This window comes from Antedon mediterranea, chromosome 11 (assembly GCF_964355755.1).
Source record: "Antedon mediterranea chromosome 11, ecAntMedi1.1, whole genome shotgun sequence".
Lineage (NCBI taxonomy): Eukaryota > Metazoa > Echinodermata > Crinoidea > Comatulida > Antedonidae > Antedon > Antedon mediterranea.
The window spans coordinates 1,517,294-1,543,036 of NC_092680.1; the positions used below are offsets into that span (position 1 = coordinate 1,517,294).

The 25,743-nt window shown below is 31.1% G+C and overlaps 1 protein-coding gene across 10 annotated transcripts in view; it reads right to left on the minus strand.

Annotated features, from left to right (window-relative positions):
• LOC140062288 (protein unc-13 homolog B-like) overlaps positions 1-25,743 on the minus strand; it is a 130,015-nt gene that overhangs the window by 93,814 nt on the left and 10,458 nt on the right. For 7 of the 10 annotated variants that reach the window (XM_072108436.1, XM_072108435.1, XM_072108437.1 and 4 more), the window contains exons 2-4: positions 22,550-22,579; positions 8,988-9,017; positions 8,509-8,608 (exon numbers count right to left, since the gene is read on the minus strand). In XM_072108436.1, the coding sequence (XP_071964537.1) occupies positions 8,509-8,608; positions 8,988-9,017; positions 22,550-22,579 (160 nt within the window). Of the gene's footprint in view, positions 1-6,563; positions 6,646-8,508; positions 8,609-8,987; positions 9,018-15,574; positions 15,910-22,549; positions 22,580-25,743 lie in introns of those variants that run through there. The other 3 variants (XM_072108438.1, XM_072108441.1, XM_072108443.1) reach the window with 3 other exon arrangements.

The following is a 25,743-nucleotide window of genomic DNA, read 5'->3' on the forward strand; positions in this document are numbered from 1 at the left end:
ATCTACTATTTTATTAGTATTACTATACCAACCTTCAATCTTACTTTTCTAAAGCTCTGTTTACACTATCAAACTAGCTTGTGATGTGCCCAAATATGGTAGTGATATACCCAAATATGGTAGTGATATGACATCATCATGTCCCTGTATGGGCACTTCACATTTTGTTGTCACATAAAGTTTGATAGTGTAGACAGAGCTTTAATCATAAAAATGCTTCTTTTTTTTAGATTCTGTTAATGTGGATTTTACTACTGTTTATTGTTTCTTCTTTTTTTCATTTATTATTCCGATAAATAGCAGTAATTAAAATTATTGTTAATTTGCACAAATCATGGACTAATTAGGATATTCATAGGAAATGTTGAAATATATTAATATGTTATACTGCAAACACACACACACACAATATAAACCAGAAAATCAATAGTATTTCATAACTACACTGAACTAATATTACATGGGAGACTATACATTTTTTAATGGTCAGATAGATACAGTAATATTAATATCCTTAGATACGGTATTTTGTTCCTGACTATGTTTTTACTGAACTAAAACTCTGTCTATACTTACAAATTAGTTTGACAAAAAATGTGTGATGTGTCCAAATGGTATTGACATGACATCATCATGTCTGTTATATGGGCACATCACATTTGTGTTGTCACATTAAGTTTGTGTAGACAAGGCTTTATTTGAGAGTATGACCAACAGAACAAATTTCTACAAAATGTTTTAGAGATATGGGAGGGAGGAGGGGAATTATTATGTGTGGGATTAAGGTTGAAAATCATTATAAAGATGTTTAACCATAGCCATAACATTCCCTGTAATGGTTTGAGGATCACTCACTCTCCATGGTTCTGTGGTAGAACAATTCTTCTCACAACAGTAGCTCATGTGCACTTTAAAGAACCTAGTACATCTTTCAAGATGAGTAGGGGGTTACCCCGGTGTATTAGTAGGGGGTTACCCTGGTGTATTAGTAGGGGGTTACCCCGGTGTATTAGTAGGGGGTTACCCCGGTGTATTAGTAGGGGGTTACCCCGGTGTATTAGTAGGGGGTTACCCCGGTGTATTAGTAGGGGGTTACACACAGCCATTGAGTGGTACTCTGAGACAACAGTCTTTGATTGGAGAGGCTGCCCAGTATAAAGAAATAAAAGCCAACAACTTTAACTCATGGTCTGGTCAGACAAATGATGCTAATTTTTGTGATTGTGGTACTAAAAAAAAGGGATCACAAACACCAGTGTTTCAATACGTAATCATTTTGGGTATTTGAACAGTTTGTGGAATGCATCATCAAATGTATTCACTTCTTTAAATTGCCTTACCTGCAATGTTGTAATAAACACAATAACTTGAACTTGACATTGAACAAAGACATTCTTAACTTTTAGTAAAATGTTTTATAAACTTGAAAACTAAAACTATATATAAGAAAGTAAATTCCAACTGTTGCATGTTAAATTGAATGTTAAAGTGATTAATTTAGCTTAAAGTTAAAATAATTAAAAAAGACATTACAATCTCAAACATTCCATTGCTTTAAGTACTAATTCCAGAAACAAATTAAAATAATTTCATTTAAAACAATTTTACAAATTTGCAAAGGTCATAGAATTGTTTAAAAAATTAATGTTGCCTTTGCTATGAATAAAGTTATATTGTTGAAAACAAATTTAAAATATTACATTAAATTTACCACTACAATTTCATAACATATTTGCTAACCAAAATTTTTAAATAATATGACTTTTAAATTGTCTCTTTGCAATAACTTTGCATTTGTATATATATACTATTTTTTTAATATGTAAATTATGATTTGAAGGCCAATGTATTGATTTTCATAGATTAATGAAAGTATTTTTAAAATCCCCCTAAAATATATTAAAGATTATGGAATAAATTAAATGGATTTGGTTTTGTGTTTATTTCTTTCTCTGTCAAGATATAAAATAAATAATATTAAAATTAAAAATATGCTAAAAATTGTTTGTGTTAAGTTTTACTATAGTATAGATATAATATTCAAGTAGATTGTAAATAGATATACCTGTACTGAAAAGTGAAAACCAAAATGGGAACACAATATAATTTATTATCTAAAGAGTACAACTTTTGCTTTACAATTATTAAGTACTGTACAATCTTTACAAATTTGTGTGAATAAGATTTCTGTTTTATAAGTTAAATGAGAAAATAATCAGTAAGAAATAAGACTTGAATCACAAATTGCAAAAAATTACAGAGATTAACTTAATAACCTAGATATTACACTTGTTCATAGTGAATCATAGTTTGCACTTATTGGCATAATCAGTTCATTTTTTTAATTTATGTTTATCAAATCAATTTTAATCAAGGTTGTCAGTGACTTTGGATTTAGCAACGATGACCAAAAAAGTGGTATAACATGATTTGTGTTTTACAAATGGGGTATTTTATCAACTTTTCCACAGTAATAAACTTCACAAACTATAGAGCAATAATTGTGTTTGAAATTCTCCAAACACTAGCGATAGTATTGTATTTAAACTACAGGGCTACAGCACCTTTTCATTCTCATAGATGACACTACCATTTAAACAATGCCTAGGCAAAGCATGACATATGCATTATGGGAAATGTGTCATAAATGAGCCTTGTAGTACATTTATGAACAATAGTGATGTTACAAACAAGGGATAAAATGTGAGATCATTCAAAAAGGTTGTGAGGACACCATTAACCTCAACAAACAAAAAGTATTAAATCTATCTACAGTATCAAACTAGTTAGACAAAAAAAAGTGATGTGTCCAAGATAGTGATATACCCAAATATGGGAGTGATATGACATCATCATTGGGCACATCAAATTTATTTTGTCACATAAAGTTTGATAGTGTAGACAGAGCTTAAAAAGAAATGGTAACGATGTTGAAGATATATTGTTTGAAGGTTTGGATGTTGAAGATAAAAATGGATATATTTGTAAAAGTGGAATAATTCCATAATTATGATTTATTACTATGACTAATATTTTCAAGAACTATTAGTATGGATGACTAGTACTTATTACTATGCATGATTGAAAAGATCACACTCATAATTATTACCTATCAATAACATTTAGACTATATAATATAAGTAAGAGCAGTCTCTGTGTGAATCACGTTAACATCAATTTTCAACATCAACAAAAGCAAAATAATTACACAAAAATGAAGATTAATAAAATCAGACTTTGAATAGGCCATTTTGTAGTTTTAGGAAAGTTAATCACTTTAGCTTATAAATGACAAAATAAATGGTTAAATTCAACCAAAATGCTTGCTTAAATTTACAGTTTTTTTTCAAGTAAATCATTTTTTTCCCATCCAATTTTTGGTCACAATGAATAACTATTATGTGACATTAAAATGACATACATCTTAAAAAAAAAAAAAAAAACCTGCTGAAGTAGTAAAGAATATTAAAAAAAGGCAATAACAAAAAACCCCTAAAATAAGTATACATTCGGATTATAAATGAAAAACTATTGTGTTTTAAGAATGTGCTAGATTATTCCAACTGTAAACTGAAGAAAATTATTATGAATGTTCACAGAATCAGTTTCGTGGATAATCAATAGAGCATGACTGTGAAAGTCACGTCGAAAAGCGGATTGAAGAACGATCGGCTGCATACGCTTGCCACTGCAAAGCGAGCCTGATACGTGCATTTGCCATTATAATAGCATGCATGACCGGTTTATTACATGTTTAGAATGACGAGTAGCCTGGCTGAATTACAGTCAGTGCATTAGCTGCTTCATAGAGTCAAGTTTGTATCAGAAAACTAGAATATTTAACAGATCAAATTTCTGATGGATCAGGTTCCCTATGCATTGTGTTTTGTTTAACAAAAATTAATGCAGTTATCTTTTGAATAATTCTTGTAATTAGTTTCTTTGAGGCACGGATCATTTTTCTAATGTTATCAATGGCTCAGAATATAAAGCATAATATGTTGATTGTACGCAATGACCAACAAACATTGTTCTGTGAATAAAATAATATTATATGTCATAATTACTATAAATTAAATCGTTACAATTAATTAGTTAATATTAATTAATATTTGAAATAATTTATTTATTACTTGATTTTATATTCATTTAATTCTAAATTTGTTATTTAAACGTTACATTTTCATTAAAAATTTAAATAGGATGGAAAATGGGCAGGGCATAACAATGTGAAATTGAGTGTAATTTTCAAACTTATTGCTGGTTTTAGCATCAAATATTATCTGTTCTTATATTATATTATTATGTTATTATCTGTCTGTTGTCTGTCTGTTCTAATTTATTAACATCAGTCATACAACAATTTTTATATTTATCTAAAGTTATCATTTTCAATAAAAAAAAATTATATTTAACTTGAAAAGAAAAATCATTTTAAAAGATTGGAAGAATAATCAAAAATATTTTTTTTTAGAAAATGCACACAAGAAAAATTTTAAATTATCAAAATAATTCTGGCATGAATAGGACTACATTTTGACTAGCAGACAGTAGCATGTTTTACATTTGTACTTACCTTTTGACAACTGAAGTAAAAATGTCTCATTTAAGTAAAGGTAATTTAAAGTTAGGAATACAGTAATAACAAATTTGCTTCCTAGAATAATTATTTTGTAACAATACGTGGTGAATATTAAATAAATACATGTAATTAAACTAGGTGGAGGAGGTGTACGAGGACATTCGCCTCCATCAGTCATTCATCCAGGTTAAAGGTCATTTAAGGTCTTCCACCAACCTAGAGGTACATCCCTATAATAATATAATTACCATTTTCTGACGCATTCTCATACTAATTATTTTTCAATATAAAACAAAGAAAAAGAATATAACTTAATGGAATGCTTTATTATAATAATTTGCTTTCTTCAAGGTAATTTTCTGTTCAATCAATATCATCCTTAGATGTTTTCTTGATTGTACTTTAAATCAATTTTACACTCACAAATAATTGATTCTGCGGTGAAACCACTAATGAATAGACAAGTAAATACATTGCTGATAAAACACCAAGATTCTTTTGGCAATTACAGTGTTTTATCTGGACAATTGCTCGATAAACCTCATGTGTACACAACTATTAAGAGACCAATAATAATATAAATAATATTATAGTATTATTATAGCAGGGGATGCCTAAGGTGCTCTAGATGCCTTGTTTTGTTCAACATAATTTGGCTTCTTGGTAGATAAATAAAAGTGGAAAAGTGAATTGTAGTCAAATCACCTTTCTATTATGACACATCATGAGATAGTGTACCATTTAAAATTGGTATCTTAGTTGTATGTAAAGCATATACTACTTTAGACATACATCATCACTGTCATAGGGCCAGAACCTCCTTATCATCAGAGGGAAAATATGAATGAGCCGTTATCTAAATTAAAAGAAATTCAGTAAAAGCTAAATTTGTTATTCAATTCGACTGAAAGTTTCATCAAGGAAGTATGAACATTTTGAGCGAGATAAAAAACATCTTACTCGAGAATCAAACCTGGAATCTTCTGTTTCAAATAGCTTACATACATTCATAAAATGCACATGAAAAAAATTATAGTAGTCAAAATTTGGAACTTTAAACGAAGCATTTAAGCTCCAAATCTGAGCCCACGCACTGCGAAATGGAGTGAAATCCGGGATAGAGGCATGATAAATATTCTCTAATGTAAACATACAGATTGTAATGTTAATTGAGTGGTCTGTTTAAGACTCTATTAAAATGACTAATACATCGGGGAATCAACTTGCTATCCACATAATTGATATTTAATTGCTGGAAATCCATATCCTTTACATGAAACTACCTATCCTTTTTATATCCTCCTTCACAAAATAGTAGGACAGAAAGACTAACAGATGGATTTGACAATGTTCTTTGAACAGTAAATCCCTCATAAACCACGCACAAATTACAAACTAACATTGATTTGAATACTATTCTAGAATGGCTTCATTCTAACGTCTACTATGTGGTATTTCTTTGCATCCGGGTTTAGTACTAAATCAGTTTATTAGCAGAGATACCGGGACCCTAGAGCAAGTAACTCTCATCACTCCGCATGGTTTTCTAACCTTTCCAGTTACAATTCTGGTCGTTTTGGTACACTCTACACCACCAAACCCCCTCCCCCCTCCTCCATGGCACTCTACACCACCAAACCTCCCTCCTCCATGGCACTCTACACCACAAAATCCCCCTTCTCCATGGCGGTTCTAAAAATGTGAATAAAACTTACAAAACTTAAAAATATTCTTTAAAATAAAACTTTGGTGTGCGATAGAAAAAGTAAATTTAGTTCCATCTTTTAAATGCATAAATATAAAGACTTATATTCAAAGAGACAAAACAATTAAACATATGTTAGCCTACAATATGATTTAAAGTACAGTTTACACACCAAAAAGTTCAAGTAACAAGGACAAAAATATCAGATGATAAAATATCAACAACTACATAAAGTTGAAAACAAGCCGATATAATAAAAAACTAGCCAATTATTACCTTTATATTTTCGTAAAAGATCCTGCGATTATACAAGACAACTGCTTTTTTTCTACAACCATTAACATCTATTTGTTTTAAAACTAGAAATTGCTAAAACTCACATAATAATACATAATATCACACATTGAACATACAACTTAATCATGGCATAATCCATATATGGTGATTGGAAGTCATGTTGAAACATTATAAACAGATACAAATGGCATGAATCATTACATACACACTATCATGGCATCGTTTTATAAATGGGTGTTGGAGGTTTGTTTTTTTTTGGTGCCTGAATCCCATGATGACGAAACCCATTTGTTATGTTTAAAAAGCCATCAGACTGGATATTATTAGGTTTATTTTTAACCTTTCTTCTTTCCTGCTCAATATTTGATACAAACAAAATATTTTAATAATTAAAAAAAGGTTACTAAAAGGTTTAAAGAATTATAGGTTTTAAAAAATATTTACCATGGTTTCATTATTTTCATAAACTAAAGCTCGGTTTACACTATCAAACTGACAAAAAAATATGATGTGCCCATATATGGACATAATGACTAACATACTTTGGCATATCACTACCATATTTGGGCATATCACTACCATATTTGGAAAGATCATACTTTTTTTGTCAAACTAGTTTGATAGTGTAGACAGAGCTTTAAAAAAATGTTTAATACTTGTCCAACATTAAAAATTAATGGAAAACCAATGTTGGATCAGTTTTGGCCACCAAGAGAGGGTAATCTTTGACACTAGTTGCTCTCAGGGCAACAAAAACATCTACAATCTTCAACATCTACATCTCAGGATTAGATCATCCACTAGTTTGTCCACACATCATAATATGCTTTATGATGTAGTACATAGGTATTTGACAAAATTGTACAAATGTACACATAATTGTCATAATTTTTTCTTTTATATAATTATTCTTCGAACTATAACAACTTTCACTTGCAGTTTTACACAATATTCTGATTAATACCCATATCTCAAGAGTTGGTTCACAATCAATCACTCTTTTCAACAGTGTCTATGTTTCTTAGGCAATTCTAACACATTACAATAATTATTTTGAGATGAAGCTTTCAGTAATTCAAGCAATTCAAATATATCATTGTTTCTGTAGAAGCAACGACAATATGAGTCCCAAGTGTGACCCATTAATGATGTAAATGTGTTAGATTCTACAAGTACAAACCCCAAAATTTACTTACAGGAAAGACAAGAATATGCTAAAGTAAATTCAATAACCATAACGAGTCTCTGTAATGAATGACAAATAATGTAAAGCCCTTTTGGAAAATGAAAACGCAGAAACCAAGTGTCTGTAAACGGTGTCTTTGTTAATAATTCTTTGTTGAAGGTCAGCTAACAGTGAGAAATTCTACTGAACTCACTCCTGTTGGACCTTTGCAAAGACTCTATTATCGCAAATAAACACAAATTTTACATCTTTCAATTTAAAAAGAAACTTATTTCAAAAGGCTTTTGTTCTGCTTCACTGTAAAAATATAGTTGGGGTTATTATGAATGTTTTATAATAAACAATAGACATTTTAAAGTTGAATTACTACCCTTTAAGCATTTTAATTTAATACAGTAATATTGTATAATATTCAAACCAAATGAGTACTCTCCTAGCTAGCTATAAAGTGTGCACATGCAATGCAAGCGAGTTGACCAATGACAAGCCACTGTTCAATAATCCATTGCTTGTGATTGGTCAAATCACTTGCATAGCGTTACATCCTTGCATTGCGTCACTAGTGGGAATCAAGCTTTAGGAATATTTCTTTTAAACTGTCCTTGCTCGTCACATTGAAACCTGTTTGGTTTGTTGGTTTCCAGATCCAGAAGACGACCAACATCGACTTACATGACCTAGGTTGGTCATCGGTTTTCGCAAATCAAAACCTCACTATTTAAAATGGTCAATACTTACAACATAAAATCTTGATCCCATGACGGGTTGTTTCCTCGGAAAGTAACGGTGGTAGATTTGACATTTTCTAACTTAAGTGTTACGTAGGAATGGAATTTATCTGAAAAAATAAACAGAAATAATGATACTGATTTAAAATTACATTTATACAAATAATGTGCCAAAGGAGAGAAAACAAAAATAGAAATGCAAAAAATAAGTTTTAGAAACATTGCTTTACACTGGTGGGTAAGATAAGACAGGCAGTTCAAATGAGAATATGTTCAGTGGTAAAGTATACTTTTGAATCAAACTACTTTAAGACTCCTACTTTTAAAAAAAGGAAATGATGAAAAAGCCTGTGAAAAAGAACCTTTATTCCAAAAGAAAATAAAAAGAATGCCAGAAAAGGTAAATTAAAGTAATAGTTAGAAATTGTAATCAAGCATTTTAATAACTAAAATATGAAAAAATAAAGAACAAACTCATTATTTGTATACCTTCACTAAAACCAAACCCACTCAAAAAATCTATAAAACAAAAAAGCAACATAAAAAGTGAAGATAGCAAAACTGTAAACATGTCACATAACATTCTAATTTACATTCAAATATATTGTTTCTTTATGTTTTTATAACCATAAAGAAAAGAATAAACATTAAAGATGTGTTCAATAACATGTTCATTAATTAGTGTAGGTTTACAGCAAAGGGTTCAATTCAATTAAATAAAACTGTAATTTATTCCACACTGAAAACATGTGCTTTACTGTATAATATGTTGAAATACTGAACATTGGGGAAAAACAAATACAAATAAAAATTCTTTAAAAATTACTTCAAAAATGTTTATCTGGCTTTGATTGCCAAAACCATCAATATTAACTACACAAGCGCAGTCTGAAATTATCTTTGCATTGCACATGGTTTCAATACAAACAGACCATGAATATGAAGATATTGGACAAAGATAGCATTAAAAACAGTCTTGAAATAATTTAAAAATTACTTTTACAAATAAAGTATTTAAATTCAAATTGTAACGATTTTAATGAGAGGTAGGTAGCACAAACACACAGTTAATGACTCTGAAAAGTGGCTATTATCAGAATATCCTGCAAGTCTAATCAATATCTATTATTTGTAATAACCTTTTCTTGTCCTACTTTTATCCTAAGATTTTCTTTCATGAATTAAAACATAATATACATTAATAAAAAATGTTTTAATCTATAAAAAGGTTTACTTGTCGAATTTGAACTAAGATGTAAATACCTATGTATAGAAATGACATTTACAGTAACCAATTAAATATTTAATTTTAGTATGCAGATTTTACTTTAATGAATACATATTTTAGTAATCTGTTGGTGATTAGTTTCAGAAGTGATCATCAATAATAATCGATTATTCACTATCAAAAAATTATTTTTATCACTAGACTTAGACTGGCAACGAGGCGGTCAAAATGACGTCTGTTTGTAACAAAGCAAATTAAAGAGAAAACAAATTCAAATGTGCAAGCTAACAAACATTTGTTAAGATTGATTCACTATGCTATGGCACTGAGTCTAATGTAAAATGGATTGAACTGAATAAGAAATACCATTTAAAACATTTTAACATGACAAGAATAACTTGAAAAAGGTTTTATCATAACTAAATAGTCAGTTTATAAAGTGTTAAAAATCCATAACACTGTAGAACCCTCCAAGATTAATAATCCAGAAGATAAGGCTACTCCAAGTAAAGACTAATGTAGATCCAAGATTAATAATCAAGAAGATAAGGCTACTCCAAGTAAAGACTAATGTAGATCCAAGATTAATAATACAGAAGATAAGGCTACTCCAAGTAAAGACTAATGTAGATCCAAGATTAATAATCCAGAAGATAAGGCTACTCCAAGTAAAGACTAATGTAGATCCAAGATTAATAATACAGAAGATAAGGCTACTCCAAGTAAAGACTAATGTAGATCCAAGATTAATAATCCAGAAGATAAGGCTACTCCAAGTAAAGACTAATGTAGATCCAAGATTAATAATACAGAAGATAAGGCTACTCCAAGTAAAGACTAATGTAAATCCAAGATTAATAATCCAGAAGATAAGGCTACTCCAAGTAAAGACTAATGTAGATCCAGAAACATTGAAAGAAGCACGTTTAGACAATTTACTTATAAAACTATGTTTCCACATTTGAACTTGATTGGTCGAAAGGGGCTTATGTTGTTTGAAAAATTCCAAATAAAACAAGGATAGTTGTCAGAGAACTACCAGATGGAACAAAAGATATCACTTGATGAAAAACATTAGAAAATTGACTTTAACTACTTTTTCCACAGTTTTATTGGTTGACAAGGATTGTTGTTAGAAAGCTACAGATGAAACACAAAGATATGTGAAAGAAACATATGATTTTAGTCAAACCAAAACAAGTTTAGAAGATAGAGGTACTGCTGTTGCTAAACTAAAATGAGTGTTCATCAACTAAAGAAGATCATCAACAAATAAAAGGCTATGTCGCTAAAAGATACTTTCACATTCCAATCTTGCTTGTTGTACCAGTTGATGGCACCACTAATAAGAAGCAGAAGATCACAATAAGTTAATGGTGTGGAAACTGATTGTGTTTATAAGAAAGCACATCTGCCTGGTGATACATGGATGAATGCAACAGGAACGTGAAAGGAATAAGTACGATACATGGCACTTCAAATTACACAAACGAAAACTTTAAAATGATAATAAAAAAGAAAATAATAAACAAATTTGTGGAAGGTAGGCCCCATTTACCGAGTTTTCACCAACCTGAAATACTCAATACAAAATAATTATAGATATTGTCAAACATTTTCTACTCTAAATAAGAATGTTTTGCAAGTTCATAAAATAATTCAGAAACTTAAAGATGTCATAATTCATATCGTACAGTAAATAAGAGATTTAGTTGTAAATTATTGATATGTGACCATTTGTATAGCTGTTAAACATTTATGGAAGATCTACAATTTCTATCTGATATATCAATATGAAACAGGTGATACAGAAACATTAAACTATTACAAGATGCAAAGCAAGCTTAAACTCAATTTAAAAGCATCATGTCTTGATGACACAGATTTTATCAAATCTATTTTAGCATAACTCAACAAGAAATTAGCGCCATTAAACTTGAAATGATACAAAAAGTTAACTTTTTAACTTAACACCTATGAAACTAAATCCAATTCCAATCTATAGTAACATAGGCTTTTGTTTTGAATTATGAAAAGCGATATCTTTGGTAAAACGTAAAGATGGAAACTTTGCCAGGCATGAAGAAACTCTAGAACAGATGTTGGGAAACATTAGAGCAGGCATTAGGCTTAAGCTTGTTTAAGTTGTATCATTAAGGTTACAGATAGTAAGTAAGCTGGCAAAAGACAATAGAGAATAGTATTGATCAAGTTCTCACATTTAAACTTGATTCTTACTACGTTCTCTAAAAACCAAAACTCATTAATCAAATGGAAAATATAGGTAGAGTTTACTAGAAAATTAAAGAGCCAATGTCACTTATCTTGGAAAGCATTTATAAGAAATAAACTGAGGAAGGATTTTATATAAGATTTTGAAAAAATGATGGAAAAGAAACTTTATTATTAATAGCACGATATGGTAGTACTGGCAATATTTAAATATTTTCAATCTTCTATCAACTAAAAGTCGTGGTTAGTCATGTCTCTCTCTGGTCGCTGTACAGATAGGCTGCTACATCAGTACTTCTATGAATGGATGGCTAGTTGGTCATACCAATAGTACTGTTTTGATTTTACGATCATTCGGGAAACAACCTCACGATATTAAAATTTTAAAAAAAGAGTCTGAAACTGGTAAAAACCTTTGCAGACTCTTAAAACATCCTGATTGATCTACTATCTATATCATACAGGGAGTTTGTACAATCATCATGACATTGTTCTATTACAGGCATCCATACACATGGGGTGTCAACATGACAGGAATTACTAAAAAGGTTATAAACCCCATTTCGACCCTCCTCCGGGTGGGTATTTACACTTGTGATTGGATAGAACCTTGTAAAAAACCAAAACAATAACATTTGAATTAATTGTATTGTAATTGTATTATATACTACTTTAAAACATGCATTTTTCAATCGCATATCATTCATGTAAAACTGCATAATATTTTCTGAAATTGGTATTAAAATTTAAAATTAGGATAAAAATTGGCTAAAATTAAAGTAATCATTGAACCAGTTAAGTATGGCATTAGAATCACCTGTTTATATGTACTATTTAATCTTTGAGATTAAGTAAAGATAAAGATATGTAATATCCAGTTAAAAAAAAGAGTATCATAATATGATCATTTCAAAGGGTTTCTCTTTTTTAAACAGACTGCTATTCTACTGACTTGACTTGGCTGTCATGGTAGGAATTTAAGAAATAAAAAACAAAATTACCCAACTAGTCAATAAAACAACTACAGTAGAACAGTCCTATACCATTTTTCATCAATTTATTAAATTTTGATCCATTTTTACCTTCCCTGCTGACTTTGCAACTGCTCTTGCCTTTTTTTGACATTTGATGGTTTTTTTTTCTTTTGTTTTTTAACTTTTTATAAAATTTTAACATTTTTAATGCTGTCATAATTCTTACACATTTTTATGCGATATTTTTGACATGTTTTTTACATGCAAATTGGCCACGAGATGTAAAGTTGGTCAGTATTTGTTGGAAATAAACAGAATATATATGTATAAATGTTTCTATATTTATTAGTACAAGAAGAAGAAACATACTTCAGAATATATCTGAAAATATTTTTTATAAAGAATGTACAACAAAAGTAAGGATATAACAGTACTTAGCTTACCAGTAATTATGGTGTGTAAATGGTACAAGTATGGCTGAAGTGCCATTTTCTAGAGTCTTGAATCAGAAGTGATGGTAAACATGCAATGAAACAAGATTATGGAGATTGATTCCCCTTTTAGGGCTACCGGCTTGTGGTAGGTCGTATACAGGGTGGTATACGCTTAGGGTATGTTCACATGTACGGCATAAGGCAGGCTACAGGCTTATGATAGAACACTTTAGGGTATGTTCACATGTACGGCATAAGGCAGGCTACAGGCTTATGATAGAACACTTTAGGGTATGTTCACATGTACGGCATAAGGCAGGCTACAGGCTCATGATAGAACACTTTAGGGTATGTTCACATGTACGGCATAAGGCAGGCTACAGGCTCATGATAGAACACTTTAGGGTATGTTCACATGTACAGCATAAGGCAGGCTACAGGCTCATGATAGAACACTTTAGGGTATGTTCACATGTACGGCATAAGGCAGGCTACAGACTTATGATAGAACACTTTAGGGTATGTTCACATGTACGGCATAAGGCAGGCTACAGGCTTATGATAGAACACTTTAGGGTATGTTCACATGTACGGCATAAGGCAGGCTACAGGCTTATGATAGAACACTTTAGGGTATGTTCACATGTACGGCATAAGGCAGGCTACAGGCTTATGATGGAACACTTTAGGGTATGTTCCCATGTACGGCATAAGGCAGGCTACAGGCTTATGATGGAACACTTTAGGGTATGTTCACAGGTACTGTATAAGGCAGGCTACGGGCTTATGATAGAACACTTTAGGGTATGTTCACATGTACGGCATAAGGCAGGCTACAGGCTTATGATGGAACACTTTAGGGTATGTTCACAGGTACTGTATAAGGCAGGCTACGGGCTTATGATGGAACACTTTAGGGTATGTTCACAGGTACTGTATAAGGCAGGCGTAAGGCTTTATGCTGTACGTGTATTGTTTTCTAATGATTATAACTGATATTACGTTTAAATAGTGCTTCTTTTTGTAGCAGAATCAGGCCCTAAACTCAGGAGTATGTACATCCCAATGGAATCATACCATTTGATTTGACCTTTTAAAAGAAACACATTTGATATTCGCCTTATCGCTGGTTGCATTAGAAATATTCATAGACGTTTACTGTAACGTTTATGGCAAAATCTGGCCAGCAAGCAAATGGTAATCACTAATAATATTAAAATCATACTGTGAAACCTCGGGATTGTTTTCAAGAGGGTAAGTATGGGCTTCTTTTCGAGATACTGAATTCAAAGAAAGAAAGAAATAAAAAAATACATGGTTAAGAGTTAGTTGGGTGATTTTAAATGCCAGATATTTGTAATAAAGACTGATAGACGTATGATCGTGTTTATCATTTTTATTTTTCTAAATAGTACTTTGATTGTATCCCGTATTATCTTACCAGGGATATACAGTAGGGACCTCTACACAGTATTTTATGTAGATGGGCCATGTTTCTTAAATTTAGTTTTATTATTTTTCAGTTAAAACAGTTATTTAGATAAAAATTTTAATCAATTATCAATCATGAAGAAGTGCTATACAAATAGTGAATAATACTATTATAATAGTATATAACACAGGGCCGTAGTCACCAGTACGGTTGGTAAGGTTTCAACTTGACCACTTTTTTCACAGAGGCTTTTGACATCCCAGTGGCTTGAACAGAGATTGTTCCATTTTCTTGCGAAAACCGGACCCCTTTATTTTTTATTGACTACATCACTGTAATACTACGAATCTACTACTACTACTAAAACGACAATAATAATAGGAAATTATGTTTATATACAATGTTTATTATTTACAATTTGCATGATATTAGATGTACAATATTAAATTTCAATAATACTGAAACAAATACGTGACCGTTCACCTCTTAATGAAAAATATTAGCAATGCTAATAGAATAACAAAATATGATATGCAAAATATATATGAGAAGTTAAATGGGATTTAGTATAATCTGCTACATATTCTGCTTGTTAACTTCAAATCCTCCATGATTTATAGGCCTAAATCCTAATTAATAAATCCTAAATAACATTGGGATATAGGGATTATCATTGCATTATAAAATAACAATATACATCATTTACTTATGTACATAGGTATATTATCATAACATAATAATGAAAACAGTTTATATAACATTGATGGTAAACATACCTTAACATAACTTCTTCTAATATCAAACTATTGGTCAAGAATTTAACTACATTTGTAAAATTCCGTTATTGTTTATAATCCAGAGTATTGACCAAACCCCAAGTAGCACAAACAGAAATGCGAATACAACTTTATTTCGACATCAGATGACCAAGATAAGAAATTATTGATATTTCAGCATGGCATGTTGATTATGTATGCACGGCGTATTTCAGTACATTATTTATAGTCCAATCATACCTATCTCACAAACCTAATTATACACGCATGGTGGAACGGCTATACCGGTAGCCCTACTGCTTCCATTACGGCCTGTTCATCAATTATGCAATATTCAATATTAAGACTTTAGGTAAATTTATTTACTAAAGTGTTAAGTACATACATATTATCAAGCGATCTATATGGTATTGTTATTATTTAGCACCATCACAGTTTTAATATACTAATATAATATATTAATATGTTTTATGAGACCATAATTAGAAAAAACATTTTACAAAGTAACCATAATGCAACATACATACACTATACCCTGTTTATACTAAATAAACTATTAATGATTAGCTTCTATTGTTGACAATTTCATTCAATCTTTATTGTTCCTTCAAAAACTATATTGTACTAATTTCTTATATTATGTTTCATTGCATTTGTTGTTGTTTTGGAAAAACAATGACGCTACATGATTGAGACCTCAGTATTAAAGCTGCTTATTATTAGTACCGTAGATCATTTTCAGGCAGGCTTATGTGGACTGAAAGCAACAACATTCAGCTGAAGGAACTTGCTCAAGAACACTTGAGTTGACTTTCAAGCAACTGAACAGAACTGAAAGATCTAGTGTTCTAGCGCTTAAAAATGACATTTGGCATATAACGCTAAAGATACTTAGATATATCCATTGGTCCATTGGAAATACTATAATAAATAATAAATACAATACTAAATCCTGTGTATCCTCATTTTACAGAGGTTTTCCATATTTGTCTCTAGGACTGATCCAATGACAATTTGCTTCAGTTAGAACACATTTATATAGCACACTCTAGTGTTTGGGGTTTTGCCATTTCTAAGAAATTACCATGTTCAGTTTAAAGAACACTGTTGTTCTAGTAATGGACAGTTGTAAATATTTATAGCACACTCTAGTGTTTGAGGTTTGTTTAAGAAAAATGTTTTTTGCAATTTCTAAGAAATTACCATGGCAATATAAACAAAACAGAAGAAATTAGAAGCCTGAGGATTGACACAAGTGTGCAGTTATTATTTAAGTTTCAAACACTTACTGGTGGCGCTAAACAAATTACCTATCAAACTAGGTAATTCCAGCTCGAGTAGTTATATGAAAAGATTTTTGTTTTATGAATATCAAGATGAAATTCCATCTAAAATATCTCATCTGGTTCCTCAGCATGAATAGAAAGGTTGGACTACAAAGAACTCGGCAGTACAGTTATTATAATACAGATACAGTAGTCAGAAATATCAATCTTTTAACCTAGGTAAACCTGATGGTAAACAAACTGGGCAGTACGGTTATTATAATACAGATACAGTATCCAGAAAAGTCAATCTTTTAAAACCTAGGTAAACCTGATGGTAAACAAACTGGGCAGTACGGTTATTATAATACGGATACAGTAGTCGGAAAAGTCAATCTCATGACAATGGGAAAAATAATCAGGCAAGCGAGTGGCCACATGATGACAGGTCATAAACGTGACTTAAAGCATCAATATTATGATCTCATTTAATCTTATAGGCAGCGACTACAGGTGGTTTGGAGCTAAAACAGGAAGGTGTTCTTAATGAGTTTGTTTTATATTTCACATCCAACGGCAAACATGAATGAGGGATAGTTAGACGAAGGTATATTTATAATGCTCTGAAAAACAGCATTACCCATTACTTCTCGGATAGATAACGATAATCAACGATAAACAGTTTTTTATTTTACAAAGTTTTGGAAGTGTTTACACCTCAATAAACAATACATTTTTTAAAGCAACAATTCAACAAAAATGTTTTTAATTTTTATATCCATTTAAAGATACATTGTCTACCTTAAAAATAATTTTAACAAAAATATTTGTCGAACAGACCATTTTAATGGCACGTACATATTCTTTTGGACTAAAATTCAGATAAAAACAGATTTTCCAAAATAATAAATAGTAATTTAAAGATTAATAATTTATCATTATTCTGTATTTTTTTTTTTTTTTATAGATTAGATCGAAACACAACCTTGTACTGATTACTAGCTGCATTACGGGAGTATGTTTCCGTACGTGTTTGAGCCAAAATGACTGGGGTAATAATGTTTAGTGCTTAGAGGTTCACAACATTAGGTGCTATATCAATCCAGAATATCATTATTATTATTTTAAACTACAAATTAACATATTTTTACAACATTTTATTTTATTTTTTTTTCAGTTTTAAAGGACAATTACATCTTAAGGATTGCAGACCTGATTCCTTGATGGTGCAAAACAGATTCTAGAGAGAAAATTCTATATTTATACAGAATAATTATACAGAATTAATTACATTTTAATTAATTTATTTAAACACAAGCAAGCCTGTGAGCTACAGCGATTTCAATTGGTTTGCTTCCTTGCCTCTTGTTTTTGTTTTCTATGTTTTAAATGTATTTCGATTTTAAAGGCTAAATAAAGAATGAATGAATGAAAAGCTTTTTACAAGTAAGTATTGTTCTGTCTGTAAGATTATTTTGTTTTTTTACTATTACATTTTACTTGTATAATTTGTTTCTTATTTAAGATTTAAATGTTATTTTTTATACTTTTCTTTTTGATTTTATATTGCCTTTTAAATAAACGTGTGCTGCTGGTAAAAAAGCGTTTGTTCAATATTTATCGTTCATCGTTTACAACTTTGTACAGTATTCAGGTATACCAAGGACAAATACAAGTAGGTATACTATAGAGGGCCTACTTGTTTCCTTGTCTGATGGTCCTGTGCATTGTTTGGATGGCACTCCTATATCCTTCCTAAATACCAGTTAATAATCATGATTTGTCAATTACTTTTCCATCTCAACATTCTTATTACTTATATCACATAATACTCTTTATTTCTGAACTTTGAACAAATTTAAACAATGTTCAAATATTAATTAATGATAAGACTTACTGTACACCGATTAAAAAAATTTTTTTATTAATTATCATGAAACTTATAGTTGATGAAATAAAATTGTTACGCCTAGACAATTAAGAAACCCACTGCATTAACGCCATAGAATATTACGAATAGTCACGCTAGAAAGTGCGGTCATCTACTGTCAGATATCAACAGACACATTCTCAAGGTAGTCATACTTTACACAAGGTTTTCATTTGAATTTTTTTTAAAGATTTTAAAAAATAAATCAGTGTACTACAGTGGCTGTCTCATTTGTTCCCATTATAAATTTAATAATGGAAGAAAATAATAATATTTTGAAGGAAAAACACCTGTCTGTTGCGACATAGCCAGAGGATAAATTAAATAAATGAGCTGCAACTCTACGACTAGAAAGTAAATATCACATTTTACGCTATCATCAGAAGGATATTACTAAAAAGAACATATTTACATGTATTAAATGAATTAACTACCTGAAAACGTCAATAAAAAAAAGTAAATTCAATGCATTGTGTTATTGTTTAAGGTAATCAATAGCATGATGTTTTTTAACGATTACTTAATTAAAATCGGAAGAGAAAATCGGGTACCTGACCTTACCACCTGAGGTCATACTGTGCATTTGGATCCATGTTCAGGTGGTACATAAAATGTTCAGGTTTTTAAACATTTTTAGAATTTTGTACAAATTTGATGGACGGGTCCATTAAAAAAAATGGAACAGCCCATCTTTAAGGCTGATTACGTATCACATACTGTGCATTTGGATCCATGTTCAGGTGTTACATTCAACGGTCAGGTTTTTTAACATTTAAAAAAATGTGTAGAAATGTTATGGACGGGTCCATTTAAAAAAAATACAACAGCCCATTTTCAATTCTCCACATCCAAATCACACTGTAAACATTCATTATTTTCATACTCAACGAGGACTAGTCAAGCCATGCTTGGCACATTCGCATTTAAAAAAAAATGAGTCAATCCCTAAACATTTAAAATAAGATTGACTAAATCATTTTCCTGCGACCTAGTAACTATAAGTCTTACAGAGGAATTTTAGTATTGAGTCTTTTCTACAGTAATACGAGATAAGGACATACAATAAAATTATGCAAGCTGTAAAGCAATATTCTAGTAAACCACATTTAGTAATGGTATAGATGTTGTTGACCATAATACAAAATAAATATTTGCTAAACTTCTGTATCTCAAGTCACTAATGATATGCACATCGTGTAAAGATAAAATGCCCCATTATAACATAGATAAGATAGGAGAATGAAAATAATGAATAACGCTATATTTGTTGAACTGTATTATACTCAGTCAGTTGCTTTATTGATTTTATTTTCTTGCCAATATGAAAATAATTCCATTCATAATTAAATTAGATGTTTCTTTCTTTTCACAGAAAATCAACAGCTGAATAACTATACATGCAGTTTAATAAATACAGAAATCCTGCTTGTTGTTACGATGTCCTAAACAATTGGTAAATGTAATTTATCATGTGAGCAGTTTAATGTTAACACGATTGTCCGATATTGCTTGCTGCTATAAGGATCGATACACAATTTAATATTGCTAATATTTGAATGTAAAATGAGAATGCAAATTTGTTTAATATCATTAATAAGAGTTTAACCAAATAATTAATAGTTTAGCGTAGAAATTAACAAATGGATTTATTTGAACTGGTAATTCTCGAATTATATTTTACATAATTTAAATATTGAGGTTAAATTTGAATATTTTACACAGAGAATAGTGGAATAAGATTCTTTAGTACAGTATAGTAATGAAATACAAGTATTTATATAAATAATATAAATAATTTAGATAATGATCTAAAAAATCAACATTGCATCAACCATTTCTAGTGTTTGTTTTAATGTTTGAATCAAGGCTCATAGTAACATTCGCAGTCAAACAATTTGATTGTTTTAAAACATCAAGACGACAATTAGTTGAGACATTAATTAGTCGAGAAATGAGACATTGTCAATGACGGCTTGGCAAAGAGATCTGGATTGTTATATAATAAACATAAAGTCTTCTCGGATAAGGACTATAAACCGTAGGTCCAGTGTACACATCTGGTTCATGTGCACTTTAAAGAACCTAGTACATCTTTTAAGACAAGTAGGGGGTCACACCGGTGTACTTTTCACACACAGCCATCAAACTCATCATAGTACTACTGTATACTATACACTGGGCTCTCTGGGAGAACAGTTTTTGACTGAAGAGGCTACACAGTATAAAGAATAGACTGATTATCAATAGAGGTTCTAACAGTGTGATATAGTCATTGCATACCTACTATTACTTAAATGATGACCATGTGATAAGATTTAAATAATTACTCAAAATATACATGTTGAAGAATCCTAATAGGCCCTTACTACTAACTTACTTTAGTCTGGGACATACCCAAACTTATATGACTAGATTCCTTCATAACTTTTTATCTGCCATTGTGACAGCTAGTTCCTTACTCTACTCTACTCATTGCTATGTACAGTATAAACATGGCAACACTACAACATTAAAAAAAGGCCCTTACTTACTAACTTACTTATTCCATGAGATACCAAATTTCCTCCATAACTTTCTATCTGCCATTTTGAAAGCTAGTCCCTTATTCTACTCTACTCATTGCTGTACAGTATAAATAATCATGGCAACACTACAACATTAAAAAAAGTTCCCAGTTCAAAGTCACAGACTCATTAAGGTTTGAACAACAAATTAACAATTAATCTTTATCGTTAAAATGAATTAAATTTCAATTTCCACTTGCTATAAGCCATTAAAGGCCTAATATGCACATTAAAATTTAATTGAAATGGTTCGCTATCATAAATTTTCAAATACAATTTGACACTAGATTTATGCTTTATCATAAGAAATAAATATGATACAGATATTACACCAGTGATAATTATATTTGAGAGACCTGTACTTTTAATTAAATTCTAAGACTGATAGTTGAGCACACCGCCACTGTTTGATCTGTTAAATTACGAATATATTACATGGTGCGTTTCAACGAAGCACATGATGAAAACTCATTTAAAAAGATAACGATGATCTATATAAATCTATCATGCTGCTAATTTTAGATCAGAATATAACTATGCGTAAACACAGCCATAAAAAACCTTGAAAATCGTTACATACGTTTAGATTGGACATGTTGTATCACATGCTATGCCATAGTCATGAATGAAGAATTTTTTATCAGTGAAAGTTAACAGAGTAGATGTTAGGGATCATCTTCAATTATTCAAAAAACCATTAAAATTACAAATTTAATACTTTAAATAATAAAAAGTAAGTTTACGTTAAAAATTAGGTAACAAACATTTTATTTTTTACAACACGTTTGATTTCCGACATGACCAGTCAACAACGTCGCGTGACAAACATTTTTAAAATGTTTACAGAAAGCTGCGTTAATTATCACCATTAGATATCACTTTTTCGTTAGTTGCCACGTGATTAGTAATCAAATTACATGAATACAACCAAGTGTGTTAATATAAATTTATATTAGTATTAGTATTTACTCAGCAAAAATGTGTTAGTTGTTTATTAATGATTTTTATAATGCTATACTTGTAGTGCATTATTAATCTTTTATATAAAGCTAGCTTGGTTTTTTATCAACACCCTAAAAAAATAGATACTAATGTTGAGCAATGTGCTTTAAGCATACCCTTACAAAATACTATACCATGGTCACTAGATATTAATAGAAACATTTAAATTTTATGTGATCACTATTAATGATATTTAATCTATATTATGTCTTACCTGGTGGGCCTTGGAGTCGAGCTCTTTTTACTGAAAAAAAAAAATAATGAAATTAATAATTATATTCTTATAAATTGATAAAAAAAGTAATCATGTAATATTATGTGACAATAAATTGCATTTGAATAAAGCTCTACCTACACTATCAAACTTTATGTGACAAAACAATGTGATGTGCCCATATATGGATATGATGTCATATCATTACTATATTTGGGCATATCACTACCATATTTGGGCATATCACTACCATATTTGGCCACACTTTTTTTGTAAAACTAGTTTGATAGTGTAGACAGAGCTTTAGATTGTTTTATTGATTGTGATATATGATTTATATACGGTACTGCACTTTTCAATTCACAACATCTGATTGGTAATAGCCTAGTACAATACTTTAAACTATCCCCTATAACTGAGGTATACAGTAACTATAGTGTTTTTTGTCTGAATTCAATCGATCTACTGTAGGACTATGTTGCTCGATCTAGGACTATGTTGCTCGATCTAGGACTATGTTGCTCGATCTAGGACTATGTTGCTCGATCTAGGACTATGTTGCTCGATCTAGGACTATGTTGCTCGATCTAGGACTATGTTGCTCGATCTAGGACTATGTTGCTCAATCTAGGACTATGTTGCTCGATCTAGGACTATGTTGCTCGATCTAGGACCATGTTGCTCGATCTAGGACCATGTTGCTCGATCTAGGACCATGTTGCTCGATCTAGGACCATGTTGCTCGATCTAGGACCATGTTGCCCGATCTAGGACCATGTTGCCCGATCTAGGACTATGTTGCTCGATCTAGGACTATGTTGCCCGATCTAGGACTATGTTGCTCGATCTAGGACTATGTTGCTCGATCTAGGACTATGTTGCTCGATCTAGGACTATGTTGCTCGATCTAGGACTATGTTGCCCGATCTAGGACTATGTTGCCCGATCTAGGACTATGTTGCTCGATCTAGGACTATGTTGCTCGATCTAGGACTATGTTGCTCGATCTAGGACTATGTTGCTCGATCTAGGACTATGATGCTCGATCTAGGACTATGTTGCCCGATCTAGGACTATGTTGCCCGATCTAGGACTATGTTGCTCGATCTAGGACTATGTTGCTCGATCTAGGACTATGTTGCTCGATCTAGGACTATGTTGCTCGATCTAGGACTATGTTGCTCGATCTAGGACTATGTGGTAATGTGTAATTTTGTTAGCCTCTACTTTGTTACGGCTAACTCTACGGCAGTGAAAGGCCGACAGAATGGGATAAAGGAACGAAAAAAATTAAATTAAAGTAGTAAAAGGTGCAGAGGACAGGTGATACATTTATCACTAGTGCTGCACTCATTATCTGCCACTAAAGACAAGCTTAAAAGTTAATCAAAAGGATATCAAAGGTTTGCCTTCAATAATGTATTCTTAATGCATATATTAGCAATGGTGGATAAACTTTAAAATCTGAATATAGATTAGAGAGAAAGTAGGTAAGAATGGTCACATGACACGCAATTAACATAACATTGAATAACACATGAAATCAGCATAGGCAAACGCAATGAATTCTTAATTACAATCAAACTAAAAAATTCATGAAGATTTTAAATGTGCTGTAGTTTGACGTCTGTCTGAAAGTATGGCAGCAATTTCTTTATGAATAAATGTTGCGTTAAGCGTTTACTAACTGTAATAGAGCTATCAAAGAATATTCTTAGGTAGGGTGTAATTTCAAATAGCGCCACTAAGAGTGTATTAATATAATATGTATGAGAAAGTTAATGAAAGGCTAGATCTTTAACTCTGAGTGAATAATAACATTGTTTTGTAAAAAAATGTTTAAATGCATGACATCAATATTCAAAGTTATTCTATTAAATTCAGTGTATAATTATACTTAATAGTTTCCAAAGGCAAAATATATTACAAATAATTCATGAGCAGATTCTTAGTTTTGACCAAATCCAGTGGAAATGTAATTTCTTATTGTGTTGGATGGAAGAATGGAAGAAAATGTATGAGAATTATGATGGTGGGTCCAGAGTGGAAGCTATTTACAGATGAAGAGAAGCGCTGAAGATGGCAGAAAGATGCCATGAAAGACAAGCAGACTACCTGATTGTAGGTTTATAGTTTGGTTGCGGCAATTGTTAAACTATTCAAGGCACATTTTAATTATTCCATATGCAAACATTAAGAATTGGCTAGACTGAACCAGTTAGTCGGGCAACATTGAAGACTGGACCTGGACACATCACCATCCTATGCAATGCATTGTTACCTAGCAATAAACATCGAAATTAAAAAACAGACTGGATTGATACTGTAGGCCAGGATTATACAGCAAGAACAACAATATTTGAATGTTTATGATGTAAGAGACTACGAGCTGGGATTACTTTGAAGATACACTACAATATGACAAGGACTTGTAACACAGGTGTTGTACAAAATATGGTTAATTAAGCCAGAAAACCACCATATTTTTGTTCACAGTCAACTATTAATCTGCACACTCATGTTTTTTTTATTAGCAATTAAACTAAAATGATACCAAGTATAAACAATTACTTTACCTCATACTAAAAACAGCTTGTATGTGGAAACAATAGCAACAAATATCCCCGAAGGACGTACAAGTCTCCTGAGAGAGAAGTTGTTATAATGGATATTTCAAAGTGCTCTAGCGTTTTATGTTCATCATGGTATACTGTATAATACTCTATATATATTGGAGCAATCCTTTTTTTTTATCTAGATACAGACGGCCATGATGAGGATGGAAAGATATTGCCTTTCACTTCCTGGTTTTATTTATTTATTTATTCAACTTCTCACTAAAGATCTTTGATTGGACCAAAAGGTGGTAAAGACCTCTAAAATGGTCCAGTCCCAATCGCATAATGAGCCCAGTTATGAACAGTGGCTGTGTGTGTGTACTACTTAGTTCTTTAAAGTGCACATGAGCTAGATTTGTACACTGGACCTACGGTTTATAGTCCTTATACGAGAAGACTTGTTCTACCACCAGAACCATGGAGCGATCATGAGCATCGAACCCTTGCTAATGTTATGGCTAAATAATTACGGCTCTCAATTTTACCTCAAAGATTTTGTTTGATCAAAAAAATATTAGCTTACGTGCAAATACAACTCATGTCTAATGCTACACCATCATATTCTCATCATGCTAC